The sequence below is a fragment of the Mobula hypostoma genome, chromosome 19, assembly GCF_963921235.1.
Source record: "Mobula hypostoma chromosome 19, sMobHyp1.1, whole genome shotgun sequence".
NCBI lineage: Eukaryota > Metazoa > Chordata > Chondrichthyes > Myliobatiformes > Myliobatidae > Mobula > Mobula hypostoma.
Window position 1 is genome coordinate 18,529,481 of NC_086115.1, and position 15,393 is coordinate 18,544,873.

The 15,393-nt window shown below is 46.2% G+C and overlaps 1 protein-coding gene across 1 annotated transcript in view; it reads left to right on the plus strand.

Annotated features, from left to right (window-relative positions):
• Positions 1–3,021, plus strand: part of entpd1 (ectonucleoside triphosphate diphosphohydrolase 1) — a 39,963-nt gene extending 36,942 nt beyond the window's left edge. Inside the window, exon 10 of the mRNA XM_063071463.1 lies at positions 110–3,021. Coding sequence (XP_062927533.1) covers positions 110–334 — 225 coding nt within the window. The 3' untranslated portion in view covers positions 335–3,021. The remainder of the gene's footprint in view (positions 1–109) is intronic.
• The last annotated feature ends 12,372 nt before the right edge of the window (positions 3,022–15,393 follow it).

Consider the following 15,393-nt stretch of genomic DNA (forward strand, 5'->3'; position numbering starts at 1 on the left):
ACCGCACCAGCCACTGCCTGACCTGCTGAGTTCCTCCAGCGTTTTGCCTGCATGTTGAAGATTTCCAGCATCTGCAGAGTGTCTTGTTAATAGTCTGTTGTGTTTACAGATCAAGGGATCAGATGCAGGCTGGACCCTGGGTTACATGCTGAACCTCACCAACATGATTCCTGCCGAGCTGCCTTACACCGAGCCCCTGCTGACTGAGGCCTCTTTCCTGTCCATCATGGTCATCTTCTCTCTCTGCGTCCTGATCCTTCTGCTCATTGCCTTCCTTGTAATGAAGAGGAAACTTTGCGGGGTGGAACAAAGTGCCACGTTGGGAACTGCGTGACTTTGTCCGCTGCCTGAGTCACCAGCTGCTGTGCATGGACTGATTTTGTTTTTGTAAAATTCAAACTCAGCCTTTTCAGTGGCGACCTGCCTGTGCAGTTTGCCTTGTTTACATTTCTGCTGTCGATATGTCTGAGGATGCCTGTCAGATCAGATTTAACCGTGGGGTCAATGCAGTGCTGTGTCATTGTAACCCCCTGTCCAGGCCACTGCAGACGACTGGTCCAAGAATGTGCCAGTCTTCCAAAAAAATCAGATCCTGTGTGACCCAGGAGTGTAGGTGGTGTCCTCTGTTTCCCTGGGTCCCTCTGTGCTTCCTCCATCTCCTTCACGCCAAGCTGCTTCTTGCCTGCCCACTATTGGTTTCCTACCAATAGGAAATTCATTTCCCTGGACTCATCGCCCCTGCTATCCCGGGTCTTCCGAATATCACCCCACCCCCAAACTCCAGCACAGAGCTCCTCTACCTCACGGTCTCCTCAACGCATCCTAACTGCCACCCCATCCTTCCCTGCCACGTTAACACTCCAGACACCCAACACTGTCCTAAAGAAGGAACATCTTTTCTCCTGAGGTTTCCCCTCCTCTAGTCTCCCCCCCCCCACTATAATTCCCTTCCATTTCCTCCTCTCCGTGACCACTGCCCTCCCTAACCTCCACCCTGGGCTCCAGCAGGAGGTCCGAGAATGGCGCTAGAATTTGTGGTCTTCACTCTGTGGGACCTGCATCTCCAGTCCCGGCACCACACTGGCTCAGGAATACAGGACACCCCATGCACTGAAGGGCTTCCTGTGCCAGTTCTCCCTAAGGACAGGGAACTTGATGCACTCCTCTCCAAGATGAGAGCAACTCCAGCAGCTCTCAGGAAACTGGGCACCACCCAGGACAAAGCAGCTGATGTAAATAGCGTTCCACCCACCATCCTAAACATTCCTCCCCTCCTCTTGCCCAACAGTACGTGCCGAACACTTCACCATGGGAGCATTATCAGCTCCAAATCTGACGCCAGGAGATGCACTTCACTTTTCCTTCACACGGACTGGATCGGGCCGAGATGGTGCCCCATCGCAATGTTTCCCGTTGGAATGTACAAAGAATTCTGGCCTTGCAGTGAAGCCCAGGGAGAACATCTTGTCATGTGAACACTTGTTATGATGACTTTAAGCTTCCATTCCATGGAGAGGGCCCTGACTTGTTGTTACAGCATACTGCTGGAATCTGGAACTCTGTGTATCAATAAACCCTTCTGGAGAAAGGATTGGGTTGATGCATCGGATCAATCATGTTCCATCAGAAGAAATGGACTGTCCTAGGGAAGCTCCACTCCCGGTGCTTTTCAACGCCTTGCTATCCGTCCAATCAAACCCAATGCCCAGCCGAGGATTTGGTGTGACTGCCTTGCTTTGTTCCCCGTTCGTAGAACCAAATATTTCACATACCGTTGCTCCTGTTTTACTCGACGAAGGGTTTTCCATGGAGGACTTGCATGAATGAGCTCAGCTGTAGGGAGAACACTGCTTGGGGAACAGTGATATTCACTGCCGGTCTGATGTGAGCATTGCCACCGTCAGCAATCAAGGGCTTCCTGGCTGGATGTACAGAGTGACACAGTTTCACCTGGAAATAATTAGTTATGTTGCACTGTAGAATAGTGCCCTCTGCTGGTTGCAGTGACTTCACACACCTAAATCTCCAGAGCAGATTGTCGAGAGAGGCTGCCCTGAAATGATCAATGAAATCAGGCTGCTGAAAATACTCAGCAAGTCAAGCAGCCTCTGAGGTGGGAGGAACAGACCGAGAGGCAATGAAGCATTGATGCTCCTGGTCCCTGTTTCTCTCTCCACAGATGCTGCCTGTTTCCAGCAGCCTGTCTTTTTTAAATATATATTTCAGGTCTCCAGTATCTGCAGTTTTCTGCCAATGGAGTCAGGGTCATACAGCACAGAAGTTGGCACTTTGGCACAATATGCTGATGGAGTCCTTTTGGCTGTCTCATATTTGACCACTGCATTTAGACCAAAGTTTCCTTTGGCAGCTCCGTCCATATACATACCACTCTCTGTATAGGGAAACTCTTCCCTGTAAGTCTGTACCTTCTCACCATAAACCCATGCCCTCTATTTTAGACTCCCCTACTCTGGGAAGAGGACTTCTCTATGGTCCTCGTGTCAACACGTTCACCTCTCAGCCTCCAGGGAGAATGGTCCCATCTTATCCAGCCTATCTTTCTAACTCAAGCCTTTCAATGCTGGAATCTTTTCTGCACCTCCAGACCTCCAAGGCAAACTCTTCAAGGCAATGAGTTACTGCAGCAGAGTCTGTGGGGCCCACAAACAACAGTGGAAACTCACAACTGGTACTAATTCCTTAAATTCACACCTGATAAGTTTAGAAGTACATTTAGTATGTGAAGCTGTACTCTTACACAGCTCTGATGTCATCCTATCCACCAGTGCACCAATTAACCTGCTCTCACAGCACCCCCAGGATGAGCAGATGGAAAGCCAGCTTATGTCAAATGCCATATTGAACAGACATCCACATTCCACAATGACCTTCAGAGCACAATCGAAAATCAACCAAACTCGCTGAGACATTTCCCAGTTGCTGATGAAATTTTGTATTTCTATTTTTGGTGCCAAAGTTTGAATAACATTCCTTTTCAATAAAATATTCTTGCAGAAGACAAGTGAGACTTTGATTTACGGATATCATAACCTACAAAGACAAGGTCTCCATGGCTCATTCATTTTCGGAAGGCCCTTGACAAGGTGCTGCACATGAGACTGCTTAACAAAATAAGAGCCTATGGTGTGATAGAGCATTTGGATGACTGGAAGAAGGCAATGAGGGGAATAAAGGGAGACTTTTCTCATTGGTTGCTGGTGACTAGCGGTGTTCCGCAGGGGTCGGTGGTGGGACTGCTCCTTTTCATGTTATAGGTTAATGATCACTTGTTCTTTTCTGCACTTCGTGGTGCATTGGACAATAACCTTGCCATTTGTTTAGCATTTTGTCTGTTTTTTACAAGGCCGAATGGCTAGCTTGACACCCAACCCAGCACAGATGGAAAGGGTTCAAGGAGCTGGCTGGATTTGAACCGGGGACCAGTCGCCTTGAAGTCCACTGCGGATGCCGCTGCACCACCAGCCGGCTACGTTAATGCTTTGTGGCCGAGTCTGTGGACGATACACAGATAGACGGAGGGGCAGGTAGTTCTGATGAAGCAGAGAGGCTATAGAAGGACTTGGACCGATTAGGAGAATGGACAAAGAAGTGGGAGATGGAATACAATGTCGGGAAGTGTATTGTCACTTACTTCGGTAGAAGGAGTAAAGGCACAGACTATATTCTAAACAGAGAGTGAAATTAGAAGTGAAGAAGGACATGGGAGCCTTTGTGCAGGATTCCCTAAAGGTTAGCTCATTAACAGAGTTCCTCAGACACTGGGTAGGCAGTTTCATCGGCTCCAGTTTTGGCATGTTTTGTTGGCACTGAAAGTGCGGCAACACTTGTAAACTCCCCCACACCCCAGGCCCAGACCTCGCTGAAACGATTTTACACAAGTGATACATTTCACTGTATGTGAATCTTTAAGATCTTGAATCTTTCCAACACAGGGAAGTCAAGCACCACATTCAGTGGTATTGCCTTCAGCAAGTCCCCCCAGCATCAACCTCCTTGTCATCACCATTCACAAGAAACGCCATTGCGCCAGCCACTTAAATACCCTGGGTTCAAAAGCAGGCCGGAGGCTGGGTGTGCTGTGGTGAACGGCTCACCTCCTGACACCAAATAAAATGCCACACTGACAAAGGATGCAGTTGTAGAGTGTGATGGAGTACTCTCCACCTGCCTGGGTGAATGTGATGCTAACTGTATGGGCAGCAGGGCAGAGCAGTGTTACTACACGATTACAGGGCCCGTGACCCTGGTTCAATTCTCGCCGCTGTCTAAGGAGTTTCTACGTTCTCTTCGTGACCACGTAGGTTTCCTCCAGGTGCTCCGTTTTCTCCCACTTTCCAAAGACGTACACGTGGTCTCATTGGACCAGAAAGAGCTATTTACGTGTGGTATAATCTTTTAAAACCCTTAGACAGCTTGACGCTAGTGACTGACTAAACGACACACTGAAGCTGTAACTGGAAGATGTAAATGGCTGTATTCAAAACAGCCTATTTCAAACTTAGTCAGCTCTGAAGAATGTCAACTGTCCATTTCCCTCCACAGATGCTGTCGGATCCAGTGTTGTCTGTGGCTCCATTTTCAAAGCAGAGGATGGACTGTAGGCCTTCTCTCCAGACTCAATGGTCAGAATCAAAATCAGGTTTTTATATCACCAGCATAGGTCGTGACGTTTGTTAACTTTGTGGCAGCAGTACATAGAATTAGAGAAAAAGAAAACAACTATAGTAAATATATACACATATATGGTGGCATCTGTTAGTCTCACGAGACCATGGATCTGTGCCTGGAAGGTCTCGCTTCAGTCTGTGTTAGAGCAGCGTCTGTTGTGGCTGTAGAGGCCCACACGGGAGTGACAGTCTCGGCTGCAGCGACTGCACTGGAAGCCGCTGTCCTCCAGTGTTGTCTTGGTGCTGTTTTCCCGGCGAGTGCGCTTTTCTTCAGCAGCAAGCCTCAGCTTCTCTTCTCCTCTTTTTAGACCTCTGTGTAGTTCCAGCCTCCAGTGAGAGCGATCGCTTGCGATGTCCTCCCACCTCTCGACGTTCATTTTCAGTGACTTCCTGTCTCTCTTGCAAACGTCTTTGAAATGAAGATGGGGCCGCCCTTGTGCTCTCTTGCCGGAGGCCAGTTCCCCGTACAGCAGGTCTTTCGGGATCCTCCCGTCTGACATGCGGTGTACGTGGCCCAGCCAGCGGAGATGGCGTTGTTGGAGCAGGGTGAAGCGGCTGGGTATCTGGGCGCGGGCCAGGACCTCATTGTTGGTGACTCGGTCAGTCCACGTGATGTCCAGGATGTGTCTCAGGCTGCGAAGGTGGAAGGCGTTGAAACGCCGCTCTTGTCTGTAGTAGAGGCTCCAGGTCTCGAGGTCTCGCTGGCGTAAAGCAGTGTGCTGAGGACGCAGGCCCTGTAGACTACAACTTTAGTGTGTGTTGTCAGCTTTCTGTTCTCCCAGACTCTCTTTGTCAGCCTGGTGAATGTTGAGGCTGCTCGTCCGATCCGTCTGTTGATCTCGGGGTCTAGGGAGAGGCTGTCCGTGATAGTGGACCCAAGGTATGTAAACTCATGAACTATCTCCAGCTCGTAGTTGTTGATGGTAATGGCAGGGGGGTGCTCAAAGCCTTGGCCCAACACGTTGGTTTTCTTCAGGCTGATGGTCAAGCTGAAGTCCTGGCAGGCTCTTGAGAAGCTGTCCATGAGGCGTTGCAGTTGCTCTTCAGAGTGTGTTGCCAGTGCCGCATTGTATGCAAACAACATGTCCCTGATGAGTACTTCACAAACCTTGGTTTTCGCCCTCAGCCGGGACAGACTGAACAGCCTGTCTGATCTGGTGTGGAGGTAGACACCATCAGTAGATGTTCCAAAGGCGTGCTTCAGCATGACTGTGAAGAAGATGCCAAACAGGGTGGGGGCAAGCACACAGCCCTGCTTCACACCGCTACGGATGTTGAAGGCCTCCGAAGAAGAGCCGTAGAACTGAACGACGCCCTTCATGTCTGTGTAGAATGACTGAACTATCATGAGGAGCCTCGCGGGACAACCAATCCTGGCGAGGATTTTGAACAGGCCGTCTCTGCTCACAAGGTCAAAGGCCTTTGTAAGGTCAGTGAAAGAAACGTGGAGTGGTTGTCTTTGCTCCCTGCATTTCTCTTGCAGCTGTCGAAGGGAGAAGATCATGTCGATTGTGGAGCGTTCCGACCTGAAACCGCACTGAGACTCGGGATACACCCTTTCCGCTATTTTCTGCAGTCTGTTCAGGACCACGCGGGCGACGACCTTCCCAACGATACTCAGCAAGGAGATTCCCCTGTAGCTGTTAGTCGCTTCTGTCCCCTTTGTTCTTATATATGGTGACAATGTTGCAGTCTCTCATGTCTTGCGGCACTGCTCCCTCTGTCCAGCACTGGTACAGTAGTTCATGCAGGTGGTTTAGCAGGACACCCTTTGCACATTTGATGGCCTCTGGTGGAATGCCATCCAGTCCTGGTGCCTTCCCAGTGGGCAGGCTGTCGATGGCTTTACTCAGCTCTCCGGCAGTCGGCAATGCATCCAGTTCCTCCATGACAGGCAGGCATTCCACGGCATCTGGCGCACTGTCCGAGATGCTATTTTCTCTGGAGAAGAGTTCAGAGTAATGCTCCACCCGTCTCTCCATCTGCTTGCCTTTGTCATTGAAGGTCTCGCCTGTTATGGTTTTCAATGGTGCTGTCTTGCTCTGGGTTGGCCCGACGGCTTTCTTGATCCCCTCGTACACTCCACGGATGTTGCCTGTGTCAAATGATGACTGAATGCTTTCGCATAGCTGTAGCCAGCAGTCATTTGCACAGCGCCTGGCCGTTTCCTGGGCCTTGCTTCTTGCTGTCCTTAGCGCTTGCAGTGTTGCCTGGGTGGGGTGATGTTTGTGCTGTAGTAGTGCAACACACTTCACCTCGATGACAGCGGTGAGCTTACTTGAGCTCGCTTCAAACCAGTCCTGGGTCTTGCCCCGTTTCTTCCCTAAGGCCTTGAGTGCAGTGCTGTGGATAGTGTCCCTGAGAGAGTCCCATCTCTGCTGAGCATCTCCTTCTGGTGGGTCTGCAAGGAGAGCATCCTCCAGTGACTTGATGACCTCTGCAGCTTTGCCTGGGTGTTGTGTCTTACTGGCACCGATGCGCTGCTTGCCTGGAGGCTTGGCGCAGTGCATCTTCTTCGGCCGAAGTCTGATCTTGCAGCAAACCAGAGAGTGATCCATTTCGCAGTCGGCACTCTGAAAGGAGCGAGTCATGAGCACGTTTCTCAGGGACGGCATCCTGTGATTATCGGTCTAGCTGGTGCCAGTGTTTGGAGCGGGGATACCGCCAAGACACCTTGTGCTGAGCTTTGGTCTAGAAGTAGGTGTTGGTGACACACAATTCGTGGAGCATGCAAAGCTCGAGCAGTATACACATAATATATTCAATAGTTATATACAGTGGCATGCAAAAGTTTGGGCACCCCGGTCAAAATTTCTGTTACTGTGAATAGCTAAGCAATTAAAAGATGAACTGATTTCCAAAAGGCATAAAGTTAAAGATGACACATTTCTTTAATATTTTAAGCAAGAAAACTTTTTTATTTCCATCTTTTACGGTTTCAAAATAACAAAAAAAAGGAAAAGGACCTGAAGCAAAAGTTTGGGCACCCTGCATGGTCAGTATTTCGTAACACCCCCTTTGGCAAGTACCTATCACAGCTTGTAAACGCTTTTTGTCACCAGCTAAGAGTCTTTCCATTCTTGTTTGGGGGATTTTCGCCCACTCTTCCTTGCAAAAGGCTTCTAGTTATGTGAGATTCTTGGGCCGTCTTTCATGCGCTACTCTTTTGAGGTCTATCCACAGATTCTCAATGATGTTTAGGTCAGGGGACTGTGAGGGCCATGGCAAAACCTTCAGCTTGCGCCTCTTGAGGTAGTCCATTGTGGATTTTGAGGTGTGTTTAGGATCATTATCATGTTGTAGATCCTCTTTTCATCTTCAGCTTTTTTACAGACAGTGCACTGTTTGCCAGAAAGTTCTATTCAAAAGGTTCAAAGAAACATCTAAACAAGCCTAATGCATTTTGGAAACAAGTCCTGTGGATGGATGAAGTTAAAATAGAACTTTTTGGCCGCAATGAGCAAAGGTATGTTTGGAGAAAAAAGGGTGTAGAATTTCATGAAAAGAACCCCTCTCCAACTGTTAAGCACGGGGGTGGATCGATCATGCTTTGGGCTTGTGTTGCAGCCAGTGGCATGGAGAACATTTCACTGGTGGAGGGAAGAATGAATTCAATTAAATACCAGCAAATTCTGGAAGCAAACATCACACCGTCTGTAAAAAAGCTGAAGATGAAAAGAGGATGGCTTCTACAACAGGATAATGATCCTAAACACACCTCAAAATCCACAAGGGAATACCTCAAGAGACGCAAGCTGAAGATTTTGCCATGGCCCTCACAGTCCCCCGACCTAAACATCATCGAAAATCTGTGGATAGACCTCAAAAGAGCAGTGCATGCAAGATGGCCCAAGAATCTCACAGAACTAGAAGCATTTTGCAAGGAAGAATGGGTGAAAATCCCCCAAACAAGAATGGAAAGACTCTTAGCTGGCTACAAAAAGCATTTACAAGTTGTGATACTTACTAAAGGAGGTGTTACGAAATACTGACCATGCAGGGTGCCCAAACTTTTGCTTCAGGTCCTTTTCCTTTTTTTGTTATTTTGAAACTGTAAAAGATGGAAATAAAAAAGTTTTCTTGCTTAAAACATTGAAGAAATGTGTCATCTTTAACTTAATCCCTTTTGGAAATCAGGTCATCTTTTACTTGCTAAGCTATTCACAGTAACAGAAATTTTGACCGGGGTGCCCAAACTTTTCCATACCACTGTAAGTGGTGCAAAAAAAATGTAGTGAAGCAGTGTTCAAGGGTTCAATATCCATTCAGAAATGAGATGGCAGAGGGACGGAAACTGTACCTGAATCATTGAGTGTGTGGCTTTGGGCTTCTGTACCTCCTTCCTGATGGCAGCAATGAGAAGAGGATATGTCCTGGGTGATGAAAGTCTTTAATGATGGGTGCACCCTGTTTGAGGCACCGCTCCTCAAAGATGTCCTGGATACTATGGAAGCTAGTCCCCATGATGGAGCTGACTAATTTTACAACTCTCTGCAGTTTACTTCAATCCTGGGCAGAAACCCCTGCACTCCCCACCCGCTACCCCCCATGGCAGACGGTGATGCAGCTGGTTGGAATGCTCTCTCCAGTACATCTGCAGAAATTTGTAAGTGTTCTTGGTGACATGTCAAATCTCCTCAAATTCTTAAAGAAGCATAGCCGCTGTCTTGCCTTTTTTATAGCTGCCTTGATATGTTGGGTCCAGGTTATGTCCTTGATATATTGACACCCAGGAATTTGAAATTGCTAGCATGAGAATATCTGCAAATACAAACAAGAGAAAATCTGCAGATGCTGGAAATCCAAGGGAACACACACAAAATGCTGGAGGAACTCAGCAGGCCATGCAGCATCTATGGAAAAGAGTAAACAGTTGACGTTTCGGGCAGAGACCCTTCATCAGGACTGGTGAATGGTCTCAGCCTAAAATGCCAACTGTTAGCTCATTTGAAATTGATCATTCTTTCCACTTCTGATCCTCCTAATGAGGACAGGAGTGTGTTCCCTCATCTTACCCTTTCTGAAGTCCACAATCAGTTCTTTGGTCTTATTAATGGTTGAGTGCAATCTTTTATACTTTTAAACACAAAGACAAGAATAAATGATTAACAACAGTTTCAAAAGCTGTCATCACTTATTTTACCTTTAATTCATTGTGCAGAATAACACATTTACATTAGTAACACTTCCCAACTAGCAGAACCACTTGGAATATTAAAGTAGTGAAAGAGAACCATACATTAAGAAGCAGGGATACATCTTTAACAATGTGTTAATGCAGGACATTGTCCCTTAATGCCTTCCTTGATCTCACCCTGAAGTTTCCAATGGCCACCAATTAACATGAACATTTCAACTATTGTCTTCTCCTGAGTCATTTCGATGGGACAGATTCAGAATGTCTGATATCCAGTGATTGGTTTCAAGTATCAGTGGAAATTAAATTGAGAACAGAGTTTAATTTCAGAATCAGGTCTAATATCACTGGCCTACGTAACGGAATTTGTTATTTTGTGGCAGCAGTACATTGCAATATATAATAATAAAAACTAAATTGTAATGAGATATAATAACTGGCCTCCTCAACTGCTTCAGGCAATGAATTCCACAGGTACACCACTCTCTGGCTAAAGAAATACCTGCTCATTTCCATCCTAAATGGATGCCCCTCTATTCTGGTCCTGGACTCCCCTACATCCCCTCCACATCTAGGCCTTCCAACATTTGATATGTTTCAATGAGATCACTCTTCATTCTTCTGAATTCCAGGGAATACAGGTCCAGAGCCATCAATCATTCCTCATATGTTAACCCTTTCATTCCTGGAGTCATTCTCGTGAACCTTGTCCAATGTCAGTACATCCTTTCTTAGATAATGGCCCCAAAGCTACTCACAATGCTCTGTGAGGTCTCGAAATGAATGCTAACATTGCATTTGCCTTCCTTGCCACTGACTTAAACACAAAATAATCTGCGGATGCTGGGATCAAAGCAACACCCACAACACGCTGGAGGAACTCAGCAGGTTGGGCAGCATCCGTGGAAACAATGAGTCGATGTTTTGGGCCAGACTCTGCCCCTTCCCTCTATAGTCCTGACGAAGGGTTCCGGCCCAAAACTTCCTCATCATTTCCACAGATGCTGCCCGACCTGCTGAGTTCCTCCAGCATGTTGTGAGTGTTGCCACTGACTTAAACTGTAAATTAACCTTGACAAGGATACTCAAGTTCCTTTGCACTTTGGATATTTGTATTTTGTCTCCATTTAGAAAATTGTCTACGCTGCAGCCTCCCTGCTTCCTCAACACGATCTGCCCTCCACCTATCGTCTGCAAACTTAGCCACAAAGCCATCAATCCCATCTTCTACATTATAGACATATAACATAATAAGAAGCACTCCCAACACAGGCCCTGTGGAACACTATTATTCATTGGCAGCCAGCCAGAAAAGGTTCCCTCTATTCCCATTCTTTACCCTCTGCCAATCAACCAATGCTCTATCCATGCGTGTATATATCCTCTAATACCTTGAGCACTTAACTTGTTAAGTATTTGCATGTGTGGCACCTTGTCAAAGACCTTTTGAAAGTTAAAGTACACAGCATCCTTTGTCTATCCTGCTTGTTATTTCTTCAAAGACATCCAACAAATTTGTCAGGCAAGATTTTCCCTTAAGAAAACTATAAACCCATAAGACATAGAAGCAGAATTAGGCCATTTGGCCCATTGAGTCTGCTCCGGTATTCAATAATGTTTGATCCTTTTTTCCCCTCCTCAGCCCCACTCTCCAGCCTTCTCCCTGTAATCTTTGATGCCAAGTCCAATCAAGAACCTATCAATCTCTGCTTTAAATACACCCAATGACCTGACCTCCACAGCTGCATGTGGTAACATATTCCACAAATTCACCAGCCTCTGGCTAAAGAAATTTCTCCACATGTCTGTTTTAAATGGATACCCTCTCTATTCCTGAGGCTGTGCCCTCTTGTCCTAGATTCCCCCACCATGGGAAACATCCTTTCCACATCTACTCTGTCTAGGCCTTTCAATATTCAAAAGGTTTCAGTGAGATCCCTCCTCATCCTTCTAAATTCCAGCGAGTACAGACTTAGATCCATCAAACGTTCCTCCCTTTCATTTCCGGAATCATCCTTGTGAACTTCCTCTGAACCCTCTCCAAAGCCAGCACATCTTTTCTTAGATGAGGAGCCCAAAACTGTTCATAATACTCGAGGTGAAGCCTCACCAGTGCCTTTTAAAGCCTCAGCATCGCATCCCTGGTCTTGTATTCTAGACCTCTTGAAATGAATGCTAACATTGTATTTGCCTTCCTCACCTCCGACTCTACCTGCAAGTTAACCTTTAGGGTGTTCTGCACAAGGACTCCCAAGTTCCTTTGCATCTCAGGTTTTTGAATTTTCTCCCCATTTAGGAAATAGTCTGCACATTTATTTCTCGTACCAAATTGCATGTTGACTTCGACCTATTTCTTCATGTGCCTCAAAGTACCCCAAAACCACATCCTTAACAATCAACACCAACAACTTAGTTTACCTTTCTCCCTTCTGAAGAGTGAAGTGACACTTACAAGTTTCCAGTCTGCCGGAACCATGCCAGAATCTATTGATTCTGAAAGATCATTACTTATGCTTCCTCAATCTCTTCTGCCACCTCTTTCAAAACACTGAGGAGTAGACCATCTGGTTTAGGTGATTTATCTATCTTCAGACCATTCAGTTTCTCAAGCACTTTTCCCTAATAATGGCAGCTTCACTCACTTCTGGCCCCTGACACTCTTGAACTTCCAGCATATTGCCAGTGTCTTCCTCAGCAGAGACTGATGCAAAATACTTACTCTGTCTGTCTGCCATTTTCTTATCCCCAATACTACCTCTCCAGCATTATTTTCCAGTGGTATGATTTCAAATCTCACCTCTCATTTGCTCGTTATATATCTAGAGAACTTAAGATATCATTTTTGAAATTGGCTAGTTTACTTTCATATTCCATCTTTTCCCATTTTATGACTTTTTTAGTTATCTTATATTGGTTTTTAAAAGCTTTCCAATCCTCTAACTTTCCATTCAATTTTTTTGCTCTATTATATGCCCTTTCTTTGGCTTTTATGTTGGCTTTGACTTCTCTTGACAATCTTGGTTGTGTCATCCTGTCTTTAAAATACTTCTTTTTGATGTATCTATCCTGCGTCTTCCGAATTGCTCCAAGAAATCTCAGCTATTTGCTGCCCTACTGTCTTCCCTACTTGTGTCCCCTTTGAATGAAATTTGGCCATCTCCTCTCCCATGCCTCTGTAATTTCCTTTACTCTACTGTAACACATTCACTTCTCCCTCTCAAATTGCAGGATGAAGTCTATCATAGTGTGATCACCAACACAAGAAATTCTGCTGGAACTCCAAAGCAACACACACAAAATGCTGGAGGAACTCAGCAGGTCAGGCAGCATCAATGGAAATGAATGAACATTGAAAGTTGATGTTTCTGGCCAAGACCCTTCTTCAAGACTGAAAAGGAAGGGGAAAAATCCCACTAAAGGCTTCCTTACCTTAATCTCTCTAATTAGTTCCAGTTCATTACCCAATATCCGATCCAGAATAGCTGATCCCATCGTAGGCTCAAAATGAGCTGCTCTATAAAGCCATCTTGTAGGCATTCTACAAATTCCCCTTCTTGGGATCCAGCACCAACCTGATTTTCCCAATTTACCTGCATGTTGAAATCCCCCATCACTATCGTAACATTACCTTTTTGATATGCCTTTTCTATCTCCTGCTGTAATTTTGGCTATTGTTCTGAGACCTGTGCGTAATTCCCATCGGATCTTTTTAGCCTTGCAGTTTCTTAACTCTACTCACAAGGATTCTACACCTTCTGATCCGATGATACCTCTTTCTAAGGTGGTGATCTAGTGTTCTCAAGTTCACTGTCCATTCAGAAATCCAATTGCAGAGGGGAAGACGCTGTTCCTAAAACATTGAGTGTGTCTTCAGATCCCATAAGGGTAGCAAGCAGAAGAGGGTGATGGGAATCCTTAATGATGGATGCTGCCTTTTTTGAGATATTGACTTCTGGAGGAGTATTCAATGCTGGGGAGGCTGATGGAGCTGGCTGAGTTTATAACTTCCTGCAGCTTTTTCCGATCCTATGCAGTCACCCCTCTATACCAGATGGTACTGCAACGAGTTTAAATGCTCCCCATGGTACAGCTGTAGAAATTTATGAGTTATCTTTGCTGTTGTGCCTTCTTTGTAATTGCATCAATATGGCTGGCCCAGGATAGATCCTCAGAGATGTTGACACACTGGAACTTGAAACTGCTCACCCTCTTCACTGCTGTTTCCTCCATGAGGGCTGGTGTGTGTTCCCTCGACGTCCCATCCCTTAAGTCCATAATCAATTCCTTGGTCTTACTGATGTTGAGTACAAGGTTGTTGCTGTGACACCACTCAGCTAGCTGATCTATTTCACTCCCATACACTTACTCGTCACCAACTGAAATCTGCCACTGATAGTTGTGTCATTGGCAAATTTATAGATACCGTTTGAACTGTGCCTACCTGCACAATCATGGGTGTAGAGTGAGTAGAGCAGGGGACTGAGGACATATCCCTGAGGTGCGCCAACGTAGACTGTCAGCAAGAAGGAGATGTTACTTCCAGTACGCAGAGGCTGTGGTCTCCTGGTGAGAAAGTTAAGGATCCAGTTGCAGAGGGAGGTACAGAGGCCCAGGTTTAGGAGCTTGTTGATTAGAACTAAGGGTATGATTGTGTTGAATGTTGAGCTGTAATCAAAAAAACAGTGGCCTGATGTAGCTATTACTAGTGTCCAGGTGATCAAAGGCCACTTGGAGAGCCACTGAGACTGCATCTGCTGTTGACCTATTGTGGCAAAGGGCAAATTGCAGCAATTCCAGGTCCTTTTTAAGGCAGGAGCCAATTCTGACCATGATCAATCTCTCAAAGCACTTCATCATAGTAGATGGGAGTGCCACTGAGTGATAGTCATAGAGGCAGCTCAGCCCTGCTCTTGGGCACTGGTATGACTATCACCTTTTTCAAGCAGGTGGGAACCAGCAGTGAGAAACTGAAGATGTTCTCGAACACTCCCACTAACTGGTTTGCAGTGCCTTACCATGCACATTATCAGGTCCTGACACCTTGCGATGGCTCACCATCTTGAAAGACATTCTGATGTTGGTCTCTGAGACAGACATCACAGGGTCACTAGATGCTACAGGGATTTGTATAAGTGCACAAAAGATCTTGAGCTCATCTGGGAGTGAAGCCTTTAGGATTGCTTTGTTGGAAGTAATGGCCTGCTAATCCTGCCGGAGCTGACATACATCTACAAACTCAATTGGAATTGTTATATCATCCTTAAAATAGCATCTGTAGATTGTAACTGGACCTCTTGTATAGTTCTAGATTCCTGGTCTAGAATGCTGCAGATCTAGCCCTCAGCTGACTACGAATCTCCAGGTTCAAACAGAGCTTTTGGTTTGGGTAGGTCCAGTAAGTTCTTGAAGGCACACACTCATCCGCTCAAGTCTTGATGAAGTCGGTGACAACTTTGGTGTGTTCATTCAGATTTGAAGGTAAATTCCAGAATATTCTCCAGACCGCTGATTCGAAGCAGTCCTGTAAGTGCTCCTCCACCTCCCTCGACCATACCTTCTGGGTCCTCC